The 12267-nt window shown below is 43.2% G+C and overlaps 2 protein-coding genes across 3 annotated transcripts; both read right to left on the reverse strand.

Annotated features, from left to right (window-relative positions):
• Positions 1–378: 378 nt before the first annotated feature.
• Positions 379–4789, reverse strand: LOC125016884 (gamma-enolase-like). The gene is made up of 13 exons (XM_047599641.1): positions 4680–4789; positions 4014–4099; positions 3780–3875; positions 3596–3654; positions 3433–3502; positions 3179–3312; positions 2855–3077; positions 2580–2777; positions 2141–2217; positions 1802–1926; positions 1604–1712; positions 1105–1163; positions 379–932 (listed from the first exon to the last, which is right to left on the reverse strand). Exons 2-13 carry the CDS (start codon positions 4096–4098, stop codon positions 863–865), a joined length of 1305 nt encoding a protein of 434 aa, XP_047455597.1. The 5' UTR covers position 4099; positions 4680–4789; the 3' UTR covers positions 379–862.
• A 970-nt stretch (positions 4790–5759) lies between these two features.
• mlf2 (myeloid leukemia factor 2) lies at positions 5760–11978 on the reverse strand. 2 transcript variants are annotated; one of them, XM_047598680.1, is made up of 9 exons: positions 11676–11978; positions 10187–10201; positions 9970–10081; positions 9817–9852; positions 8713–8766; positions 8479–8607; positions 8050–8209; positions 7676–7891; positions 5760–6252 (listed from the first exon to the last, which is right to left on the reverse strand). In XM_047598680.1, exons 1-8 carry the CDS (start codon positions 11717–11719, stop codon positions 7680–7682), a joined length of 762 nt encoding a protein of 253 aa, XP_047454636.1. In that variant the 5' UTR covers positions 11720–11978; the 3' UTR covers positions 5760–6252; positions 7676–7679. The 2 variants fall into 2 exon arrangements, with proteins under 2 accessions (XP_047454636.1, XP_047454637.1); XM_047598681.1 differs by lacking the exon at positions 10187–10201.
• Positions 11979–12267: the final 289 nt, after the last annotated feature.

The following is a 12267-nucleotide window of genomic DNA, read 5'->3' on the forward strand; positions in this document are numbered from 1 at the left end:
CTTAAGCTTCTGCGTTACGAATGTATTTTAAATTTATTTAAACCCAGATTTTTTAATGTTATACTGTACTCTATAAAAATATATGTCTGCACAGTGACGAAAGCCTGTCAGTGATGGCACAACACTAACACTGAACATTTCATAATATCCAGTTTGAGATTGGACTGTAGCATGCTCATTGTAGACGACTCTGCTGATTTGTGAATTTAAGCAATTGCCAAAAACCTAATGCAAGTATGGTAACTGGCCATTAATTATTGGTTTACATCATGCATTAAGAATTAACCAAATACGAGCCAAAAAAAAATCTTTCTTCAGGATTTGTTCTCTTAATAGTGACCTGTAACGTGCTTGAAACAGACAGACAGAGAGCCTTGGTTAGAGTTAACATATTGTAGATCCATCTCTTTTTATTGGGCTTAACCTTCAACAGACAAAGCAACAGACACCATTTTGTAGCAAGCTGCAGAACATGAGGAAGAGGAAGCAACGGGGAACAAGAGATCAACACACTTCTGCAGTTAGTGAAAAGGAGACAGTCAAAGAGGTCAGCGAAGAGAGAGAAACCAACAAGGCCATCAGGGGAAGTGAGACTTTGCCGAGAAGTGAAACAGATCTGTATTTATTTATTACCTGGCTATTTATAGGACTTGCTACTGGTAGTTGTAGTGAATCACTTTTTGAAGTGTATGTTCAATGCTCTGAAGCTAGAATGCATTGTATAGCATATGCACGTAATTAATGTGAAAACATATCATGATGCCTTTAAATGTGTATTTGTGTGTTTAGAGCTTTGCTGACAGGGAATTATAACGGGATTTGTCTGCACGTGTGCATCCTTGCATGCCGCTGCTAGTGGCACTCAAATAGCACTGGGGTTGCGGAAGTTGTGCCCAGCAAAGCGGGCCTGGTCACCCAACTCTTCCTCAATCCTGACAGGAGAGAGGTGAAGGGGAGGAAGAAAATGTGGAGAAATGGAGAGCACGAAGATGAATGTGAAAAACGACAGCAGCAGATAAAAGAATTAAGAAAAAGGAAATAAGAGGCCATTCAGGACATATACTGTATATATGCGTAGATGCAATAAAAGCTATAAATACCCACCTCATGAGCTGGTTGTATTTGGCCAGACGCTCAGATCGACATGGAGCTCCAGTCTTGATCTGAAGGAAAGAAAAATAAGTTATGGGACGACGACATTATTACTTATATTTTGTATTGGTTATTATTGATATTTGGATCAATTGTTCAGACGGTAAAGTAACAACTACATTTAAAGCTTTATCAGTAAATTCTGTGCATGCTTTCCTTAATATTAATTGATGTTCATTTATCTTTTTACCCTAACTAATTAAGGACTTAAGTTCTTAAGTAATTATGTGGTTTTACTGCATGTGTGGCTTCACAAAATGTATTTATAATCTCTTGCTCTCAAACCGTAATTTTGCACTGTCATGTTGCCGCCTTGTCTCTTTTTATGAGGCTGATTTTATGCACTGTGAGTGCAGAACAGTGCACAGTGTATTATGTATGATAAGGAATAAGTAAGTAGGTAAGAATAAGCCACTACATTTGGAAATTGTCACTCTGTCGTGTGCGTTACCTGTCCAGTGCAGAGACCAACCACCAGGTCAGCTATGAAAGTGTCCTCTGTTTCTCCGGAACGATGGCTCACCATCACGCCCCAGCCGTTCTCCTGGGCCAGCTTACACCTGGGAACCAGAGTCAGAAAAATGTGCATGAAGGGGCCGGAGTCACACTGCGTGCACAAGCGTCCAGGTTTGCATGAAAGCCAACTCACGCTTTGATGGCCTCTGTAACAGACCCAATCTGGTTGACTTTGAGGAGCAGGCAGTTGCAGGCCTTTTCCTCCACAGCTCGCTGTATCCTGCGCGGGTTAGTGACCGTCAGATCGTCTCCAACCACCTGCCCAACACGTATCAGGTCCCCTCGGTCAGGTAGCATTAACATTTGTTGTTGCTATAAGTCATAGATCTAGTTCAACTCCGCTAAGACTATATAAGATAACACTTTAAAGGTCTGCAGCTTGGTGTGTGTCCATATTTAGCCCATAGAACACTTGCTGGCCATTTTAATTTCTACAACATACACACCTTTCAGGATCCGAGTTTAAACTTACCTGGATACCCACTGAGGTTGTGAACTGGGACCAAGCAGGCCAGTCGTCCTGGTCAAAAGGATCTTCAATAGACACCACTGAAGGAAAGAGAGATGGGTAAGATCATTTAATTGCACAGGTCAAACAATACAACATGCTATGAAGACACACGAGTCACAGCGGCATCACTAGGACAACCGCAAATGCATTTGCATGCATTTGTCGACAAGCAGTGCGCGCGCACACACACGACGACAGGGTAAAGAGGCCCTCCGCCTCTCTAATAAGCACTGTAACACGTAATTAAAGCCTCTTTTACAGTCAGGAGGAAATAAATCAGGCCCCTTGCAGATGTTTTATTTGGTCTATTTCTCTGTCTGAAGTGCGAATGCCAACACAAAAACTCTTGACATATTTCTGACTCTCATCAGGAGGGGATCCTGACACTCATCACAATTACCTGGGTAGTTGTTAATGAAGCCCTGGTAGATGCTGGCCAGCTCCTCAGCACTGATGTTACGGGCAGCGTTAGGTGGAGACTTAAAGTCCAGGTCGTACTTGCCCTCGATGAAGAACTCTGAAGCAGCGACATCCATCCCTATCACCACTTTATCTGTGAAGCCTGCTTTCTCGATGGCCGTCTTTATCAGCTCCAGGGCTGAAAGGAAAAGGAGCGGGGAAGGTTATCCAGGAGAAGAGGAAAGGGAGATGCTTGGAGGCGGCCGCTGTGCTCACCTTCACTGTTCTCCTGTATGTTCGGGGCGAACCCTCCCTCGTCTCCCACATTCGTGGCATCCTGACCGTACTTCTCCTTGATGACGCTTCTCAGTGTCTGGTAGAGCTCCGCTCCCACGCGCAGAGCATCACGGAAGGACTCCGCCCCGACAGGGAGCACCATGAATTCCTGCATGGCCAGTCTGTTACCAGCATGGGAGCCGCCGTTGATCACATTAAAAGCCTGAAACAGGGGGCAGATAAGGGGGATGCATTTATATTTAGATCCCTCTGTCAGAAAGGATTAAAATGACACAGTCGACGAGAGTGAGAAATTCAACTCACAGGGACCGGGAGGACCAGCTCTGTGTTTCCTGCCAGATCAGCGATGTGACGGTACAGGGGGACACCTTTCTCTGCCGCACCAGCCTTACATATGGCCAGCGATACTCCGAGAATAGAATTGGCCCCAAACTTAGCTGAGGGGAACAGCAGAAAGCAGCCGCTCGGTACAGAGACACAACCGGCACTCACTGGTGCAGAAACATGTCAGTACTCGTACATGCCATCGCCCTGCGCGGCGCGCGAGCGGGGCTTACATTTGTTGTCAGTGCCGTCCATTTCAATCATCACGTTGTCCAGCTTCTCCTGCTCCAGCACGCTGATTCCCTGACGGAAAAACAAAATGGCTGTCACAGAGGAGATCTTTCATTTCAATAACTCCCGTTTAATCCCGCTATTGTCTGCAGTATATATACTCACGGCCTGGATGAGGGCAGGTCCAAGGGTGTCGTTAATGTGAGCAACAGCCTTGGTCACACCTTAGGCAGCAGGACAGAGGGAGACATGTGGAGACTGTTAATCCGCATTGTAGAAAAGAACAAGGGTGTAAAGGAGCGGGGCAGGTAAAGTGAGGGGGAGAGACGTGCGTGACGGAAGGTTCCACCTTTGCCCTTGTAGCGCGTCTTGTCTCCATCTCTGAGCTCCAGGGCCTCGTAGATGCCGGTGGATGCACCGCTGGGCACGGCAGCCCTGAAAAGACCTGAAATGGAGACAGAGGGTTGGTAGGTGGAGAGGAGCGGCGCGCGTCTGAGGTGAAAGGGCGAGGAGCGAGAAAGATGTTAGGAACACAACCGCACGGCTGCTTGAGTTATAGTGTTATTATTTATTTATTTTCAACCTTTGTCTGTGTGCAGGTCTACTTCCACAGTGGGGTTTCCCCTGGAGTCCAGGATCTCCCTGGCAACAATATTCACTATAGACATCCTAAAAAAAAAAAGAAAAGAAAACACAACAAAAAGGAACATTTGCTTGATTCAGCCATTTGGTGTTTAGTGATCATCCACAAAAAACCGTATGCTCATTTTAAAACGGAGAAGGATGTGCACGAGCAAGCGGAGCACAAACATACAGCTGCATATAATGATATTACAATAAATGATCAAAAAGCATTTCACTGCAGATTAAAGTCAAGTGGATGTGCTTCAATTTGACATTAGTCACAAGGACTTCACACTCTCCTCCTCACATGAACAAACATTGTGATGATAGTGACGCAGCCTCAGGAATGGAGGAGCCGTGGAGGCTCCCTGGGAAGAGGCTCACAGCAACACACACAGAGATAAGGCAGACGTCAAGCTAATAACGCACACGTATGTACAAATCTACAGTCGACCTCTTCCCAACCACAAGCCGGGCCGCGAGCGACTGAGGACGTGGGCGAATGGTGCGACGACACAGTTGGGGAAAAACACAGAGCACGAGAAGATGAGGAGGGTGAGGTGGATGGAGGAGGCTTTGGTGGCATGGAAGGAATGAGAAATAGATCAATCTTCTTAAACGTTACCTGCAGCGTGTTTGAAGGCTGGCGGAGAAAGTGAGCGGATGTGGTGCGAACGAGAGGGAGAGATGGAGGGAAGGGGGGGAGGTGGGAGGAGAGAAGGGGCGAAAAACGTATGACACGCGGGGGGAGGGGGAGCGTGTAAGTCATTGGAAGATGCAGAGAGGAGGAGAGGCTACGCAACGAGGAGAGAGAGAGGGAGGGGGGGGAGAAAAAGGATGGAGCGGTATAGCTGGAGTTGAATGAATGTTTGTATTAGTGGGGATCCAGGAAAATAAAGCACTTTAATCTGGACTGTAGCCATTCAAACAATAACCTCCGTGTTCAGTCTCTCTATTTATTACATGGATTTATTATATCCTGTAATTTGTTCAGCTCTACTCATGTGAAATTATTGACTCAACAAACTGCTTGCAGAGAAAGGTGATTGGTGTCTGCTGTCAAGTCCAGGTAAAACCATTATCTTACTGAAAAAAAAGAAAAAGAAAGAGGAAGCAAACATCTATATACTTGAGACGTGGATGACAGGCAGAAGATATCACAACAAAGAAACCACAAGAACACGTCTAAGCACAAAGTGAGCCGCCTCGTCGCTCCACGTTACAGATCTAATGATGGGGATTAAAGAAGACAGGTAGACAGGTGACGGGAGCAACGGCTGCTGGGAGGAGGACGCATATTTAAAAATAGTCACGGACGTGATTAAAGATACAGCGAGCACAGGAGGAGGCAGGCACGGAGCCTTCCACGGGAGTGATTTGTCTAAGAGGAAAGTTTTTTTTGTTTTTTTTTTTTCTCCCCCCATTGGCTGCTCTACTTACATGAGCCATCTGGATGTCACATGACCTGCAGACACGGTGACACAAGCAAGAGGGAGCAAAAGCACGACTAATATGGTTGCAGATGTAAACACAAGTCAACTGCAGAGACTTGAGGGCTGCAGTACGTTTTTTATGAGGATAGGAAGTGTGAAAGAACTGACCCACTTAGGTACAAATACTGCTGCAGCTGTGATTTGTTGGGAGTTTATAATTCATTTTGAGCACGTTAGGGCAAGCAACGTCAAACACCACAAACACAGAGACATTTTGCAATTATCTAACAATGTTTAATGAACTCAGTTAATTAGTTAACAGTATACAATTCAATTCACAGACACACTAGTGTCTTCACAAACATAACATAATGGACTGTACAGCAGATGTACTGTATACTGTCGCACTTTAGTGCAGTGGGCAAAGACAAATGTCAAGTTTTAAGAATGAGTATTTATATATAAAGTGAGTGTAATTATTCCTGTTTACACAAGGATGTGTGTGTGTGTGTGTGTGTGTGTGTGTGTGTGTGTGTGTGTAACAGTATAGAAGCTGAACTGTAAATGCGACTATCAAGTGTGTGAGGTTTTGTTTTGTGTGTGTGTGTGTATAATATGTTGCTCATGTATAGACAGTCCAGTCATATCAAACATTTACGACGGGCAGTTGCGACGAGCATCAACCTCCGTCTTCAGCGTGGTTCACAGCATCGGGGAAATCTTCCCTCAACTCCTTCCATCTGGTCGCCTCGTCAAGTTGGACATCTGCGGGGACATCCAACCAAGGCCACTGTGTTAATTACCCCAATCACCGAGGACTAAGTCTTCCATGTTTCCATAAATAAAGCCAACAGTTAACCAAACACTGGGTCTTAGATAATGGCAAAGTCAATAGGAACAAATACGGACTGAGGAAAAACAACAGTGGATGAGCTCTTTCATTTAAAGAATTCATCAATATAATCATGCTAGCTTTAACTAATGTTTCAATAATTTCAATAATTGAACTATTTAAGTCATGTTTTAATTCTGTGGTAGTGTCGCTGCATAAAGGACACATTGAAATGTTTCAGGACCATTAAAACATTTGAAACTCTTCCAGGAGCGCTGATGCCTCCCAGCGAGGAGGTCGGGGTTCGAGTCCAGCTCGGGCCTCTCTGGGTGGAGTTTGCATGTTCTCCGGCTTCCTCCCACCTCCAAAGACATGCTCATTAGGCTGATTGGTGACTCTAAATTGACCCTAGGTGTGAGTGTGAATGGTTGTTTGTCTATCAGCTCTGCGATAGGCTGGCGACCCGTCCAGGCCAGAGTGTACAGAGTGTACCCCACCTTCGCCCGATGCCAGCTGGGACAGGCTCCAGCAACCCCCCCGCAACCCTAGTGAGGATTAAGCGGTACGGAAAATGAGATGAGATGAGATGAAACTCTTCCAGGAAACCCTGAGTTTGTATAACACATAATGTAGTTATTTCAATAAAACTGAACGCAATGAGGCTTCCTACTAAAACATGACAAATTATTATTTTTACACTTATCAAACAGAGGGAATAAGAAATACAGATGTGTCGGGGCCTAGGAGGCTTTCACCCTTAGATTTGTTACAATTCAGGGAGTAACTGATTCAATATTGTTGCAATGTTCCATTTAACTTTGGTTTGTACCTGCAGGGTGTTCAGGACAAAGCTCTGACATGGCCCTCAGCACTATGTTCTTACAAACTGCCTTGTGATTGGTCATAGTTTTACAGGAAAATCTGAATGTCAGGAAATAATCACTCTAATAACGGAGGCTCAGCAGCGAGCGTGGGAGGGCAGTGGCATTTATTGCTGTTCTGTGTCTTATGTAACAATCTTCTCTATATTAACAACATGTTCATTTTGATCAAGAGTCTAGACTGTGTGGAGAAAACAACCTTTACAGAAACATGATGAGAAGGTGCACAGCAAGTAGCAGCCAGACACGTTTGTTGAGTGAGCACTCTTCCAAAGACCCACCACGTAGACTACTTGGTTATATAATTATAAACTGCATTGGTATCCTTGGTAAAGTGTTCCTGGGAGTATTAACAATCAGGCTGAGACCACCCTCTGAGTTAACTTAAAGCTAATATTAAATATACTTCAATCAGCAAAACAGCTCAAACAATAAGGTCTGGCTGGACTTTCCTGAACTCTTGCTCTGAACTTACCGTCTCACCAGTCGTAACGTGGGCGGGTTTGGGGTTGACGGTGTCTAGGTGACTCGAGTCGATGACCTGGAGGGGGCGTTGAGCTGGGAGGGGCAGTGAGAGCAAGCTGTTGGCCTCCTGCGCGTCGATCTCGGCCGTATTCAATTCCACGGGCATTTGGGGCAGCGTATCTTCCCGCCTGAGTCCGCCACTCCTCGTCAAACGCTGCAGCATCGGCTTTGAAGGCACAAAGGTCGAACGTTAAGTGACACTTCTCAACGTTTCTTACATTTCAAACAACTGCCCGAGCTTCGTTTTAACTCGGCCTCTGAAGACATTCGCTCTCTTAAAGATCCCACTACTTGGCCGTAAAACTGGAGGCGGAGAGGACTCACTCTCATCGAGGTTGATGAAGTCTTGTCGTTCCTCGCGGTCTCCGGTGCGGCGATTTCGTGAACGCTCCATTATGTGCGCACGCTCCCCGATGTGGTGGCCGATGGCGAGACGCTCCAGGCCGCTCTCGCTGTCCCTCATGGACTGCCGAGTCTCACGGATCTGAGGTGAAAAGTCACAGGCGACACAATTTACTAAAACAAGCAGGATGCTCTGCACTCCCAGTGAACTCAGACTGAAATGTTTGTATGACAACTATGATATTTACAGTGTACATGATGTATTTATTGACACTACAGTTACTGGGGATTCCGTGCCTTAATGAAGCTGAGAAGGCCACAGCACAACCATTAAAACCCCATGTGCAATGTGGCCTTAAAACACTGACCCACACTCCTAATCTGTGCTGTTAACATTTTAACAACACCTACCCCTCCAGGGCCTCTTCTTGTTTCACTGGTCTGCTGATAAACTTTAGGAGCCCCTATGTCTGAAGAGGAATAGGAGATGACTGTTGAAGAGGAAAAGGTCTGACAGTTTGGTGAACCGGACATTCTCTCCTAGAAGAAGAAAAACAACCAAGGTGAAACAAAGCACTATTCAGAAACATGTTTCCTTCATATCTGCAGGTACTGAAATGATTATTTGAAAATATAACTGCTCACCATGTTTCCCATCATTTCTCCCATCATGCCAAACATATCCATGAACCCTCCTCCCTGCAAACACAAAGACGGATCTTTACAGGGCTTGTTTGATAAGCATTAATGTCTGTGTGTCTTTTGGTTTACAGAAGGTTGTTTTGGTGTAAAATGTAACAGACTCCATCAATGTGTGTTCATCTAGTGTGAAAGCACCTGTTGGTGGGATTTGCCAGAGCTTTGAAGTGTCTACAAAAAAACCCCCCAAAACCAGCTATTTAAAAAATGAAAACCCCTCTCTGAATAGGGGACGTGGACACGGTTTTAAGATGTGTCCGCAAAAAGTTTCGCCACCATTCAGAGCTCTAGTCTGGTTTTTGGTCGTTAACAGACCCTTGTCACGCGAGGGCAGGTGTGCACCTCCCACAGATGTTCCTAATAAAAATCTAAACACTCTACCATTAACTTACACTTAAGAAGACACAGTGGTAAACTGTCCTCAAGAACGTGCCTAGACATTTTGGCTTATTTTTACAATTACTGCACGTTATAAGTGTGTTATAACCTCACGGGAGGGCTGCAAGTGAAATTACCGTAATGACAACATACTGAGCTTTCAGAAACCCCATAGAGGTTTAACTGTAAACGTCAATTTACATCAACTCAAACAAGTTGCAGTTGCAGCCGGTTTGACCACACAGGCCTGCTTCATGTGTCACGGCTGATCACCCAGCAGCATGCTTCCTTTCTTTATTTTTTTCCCACACAATTTTTTTTTTTTTTAACTGTGAAACCAACTCAATTAGAGCTTAATTTAAATAAACCCATTTCTTTAAATACCCCCCAAAAATACACCGACCCAGTAGGTACTTCAAGAGCTAAAAACACCACTAGTGTCTTCCTTTGTGGTCTGTGGATTTACTTTTGGGGCAAAGATTCATAACCTGAGGAAAAACAATGGATCAACTACAGAAATCATGTTCTTGAATCAATTTTTTTTTTTTTTTGCTGTGTTTTTGCTCAGTGATCACTGATTGAATTCTGTCAATAAGATAAAAAGCTCAGATACAAGTCACTCCATGCACTTCTATATTATACATATACTTGTTGGAGGAAGCCACTACTCACCATTCCCATCATCCCAAAGGGAGTCAAAGCGCCAGCCTAGAAGAACAGTGTAAAACTTAAACTCAGAAACTCAAAAAATTCATACGCTATTAAAGTAACAAGGATAAAATACAATACAATAAAGACGAATGTATTAATAAGACGATTTGTTACCTGTCTGCGTGGAGCGCGGTGTGGCTGCATCTGGGGAGCAAGAGGAAACGGTTCCATGCCAAATGGTCCAAACAGACTCCTCATCTGCTGCCTGTGAGCGGCAAATGGATCCCTAAAAGAAAGCAGAAAAACGTATGACTTTCTTTCTTTCCTTCTTTTTTCTTCTTAATGTTTTCATGTGAATTGACTTGGGTGTTGCTGGATGAGCTATACTCACATGGGTGAAGGTAAGCTGAAAATGATACAGTGAGGAAACCATGTCAAATTTATCAAACAGAAGATGGGACATCACTTTGACAAATGATCTTTAAGCTGTATTGCAAATCTAAGTCCAGCTTTAAAAGCCCTCGACTGTTTTTTAATGCTTTTTGTTTTCTGAAGCGTGGAGTGAGCTCAAAACTTCAACATAGAAACAGCAACACATGTCTCATTTAGAAAAACAATTTTAACACTGATAAGGCACTGATTGCACAGTGGTGCTAGTATCAGTGCAAAGCCATCAAAATCACGTTGCACAACTCTTAATACTCTCTAATCTCTAATACGTCATTTTTTATTAACCAATACATTCTCAGTTACCTTAAGGAAAATGGAAGTGAGCTCCAGATAACGCTATAATCAACAACAATACTGATAACTAAATATTTTTTAAAAAATAATGAAATCTAAGTACGTTTAAGGTACTGTGATGAGCATTTGTTACAAAAACTAGACCAAATAATCAGTTAAGAACACCTGAAACAATGTTATCTGATATGGGGATTTTTCTTTCGCTCTTAAAACCACTGATGTTATAAACAATGGTTTCCCACAAGCAGCCCACCAAATTTAAACTTAAGTATATAAAATCTATAACAATGTTTGTGTGTGATAAATGAACAAAAGGATATGAAGCACATCTACTGCACCAATGTAAACCTGCTTTGTTGCATGTTTGGTCTTTATCAAAAGAAAAAGTTACCTATGCTAATCTTTCTAACCTAGAGAGCTGCTGATTCAGCTTTTCACTGTGTCTGTATTATTATTGAATTGTATTGTGTTTTCGTATCACATTGTTTCGACAACCAACTTTGGTTGAGTGGGCTACACTAAATTTTTTTGTTTAATTCAATAAAGTTTCCCAGCATCACAAACTGCATCCTACAAACTGACTGAATTACCACATTTCTTACTCAGTTTCAACATAAACTGATCATTAATAACATCATTAGGGAGGATTTAAGGCAAAACTGTTGAATACATTTTTTTTTTTTTTTTTTTTTGCAAATGCACTAAATGATTTTTTACAACTGAGTGTATCGCAATTTTCATTGCCATGCATTTTCGATGGTGGGGGAATACGCTGATGTAAACATAATACACTGGAGGGGGAAAAAAAATAGAAAACGTTCATTAATCAAATCTCAAAGGGGCTTTTCGCGTTATTTGCGTAAAACGTGGCAACTTCTTTAAGTGATGCCCAAGTTAAAGCTACTGGCTAATGAACCAACCAAACACCGCTGAACACAAGGGAAATATTTTATTATTGTCTATCCAATATGGTGGACCACTATAGGGCCCACAGCTGGCTAGAGTAGCGGAAGGTACCTGCTGCCAAGACACTGTAAAAATGACACTTTAACATGGCAAAATGCAGTCCTCCGTCGCTTATAAACCACACAAATGAGGCAATGTGCAAACAAAATGCAATAAATATCAGTACTTACATCATGTAGGGGTCGTCATCAACGTCATTCAAGAACCGAAACATGCTAGGTGATTGAAGTCAGCTGGCTGATGCTAGCCAGCTAGCTAGGTAAACAGTCGTGTTTTTCAGGGACTCAACAGAATAAAAGACTCAGGGTGTAGGCAGGTTGAAACGGAGGACCTTTCACTAGCTCCCTCGCCAAAACACTAAACCAGTACTGATGTTTCACAAAGCGCCAGATAGGTCAAAATCTGAATAGACAGTAAATCCCAGAGACCTGGACCAAACATGAAAACGGAAGTGAGTTCTCTGACAAAGGGAAGGAACGCTGTTGTCAAGGTAGCGTCAACCATAACATCCGGTCCCTTTATTGTTTTCAACATAAAGTGTTTCCCGAGACGGTCTCTGGTCATGATAAAATTAAAAGAAATCTTCATCATAGTGTCGTATACATTCAGAAGAATAATAAATACAGTGTTCCATTGAAAGACTAATTGTGAAATTGTAATTAATTGTTTCAGTTTCTTATCAAGGGAAAATGTGTTTTTAGCTTCTCAAGTGTGAGAATTTACTATTTGCAAGAAATTATGATGCAAATGCAATTTTTACTT

The sequence above is a fragment of the Mugil cephalus genome, chromosome 11, assembly GCF_022458985.1.
Source record: "Mugil cephalus isolate CIBA_MC_2020 chromosome 11, CIBA_Mcephalus_1.1, whole genome shotgun sequence".
NCBI classification, from domain to species: Eukaryota; Metazoa; Chordata; class Actinopteri; order Mugiliformes; family Mugilidae; genus Mugil; species Mugil cephalus.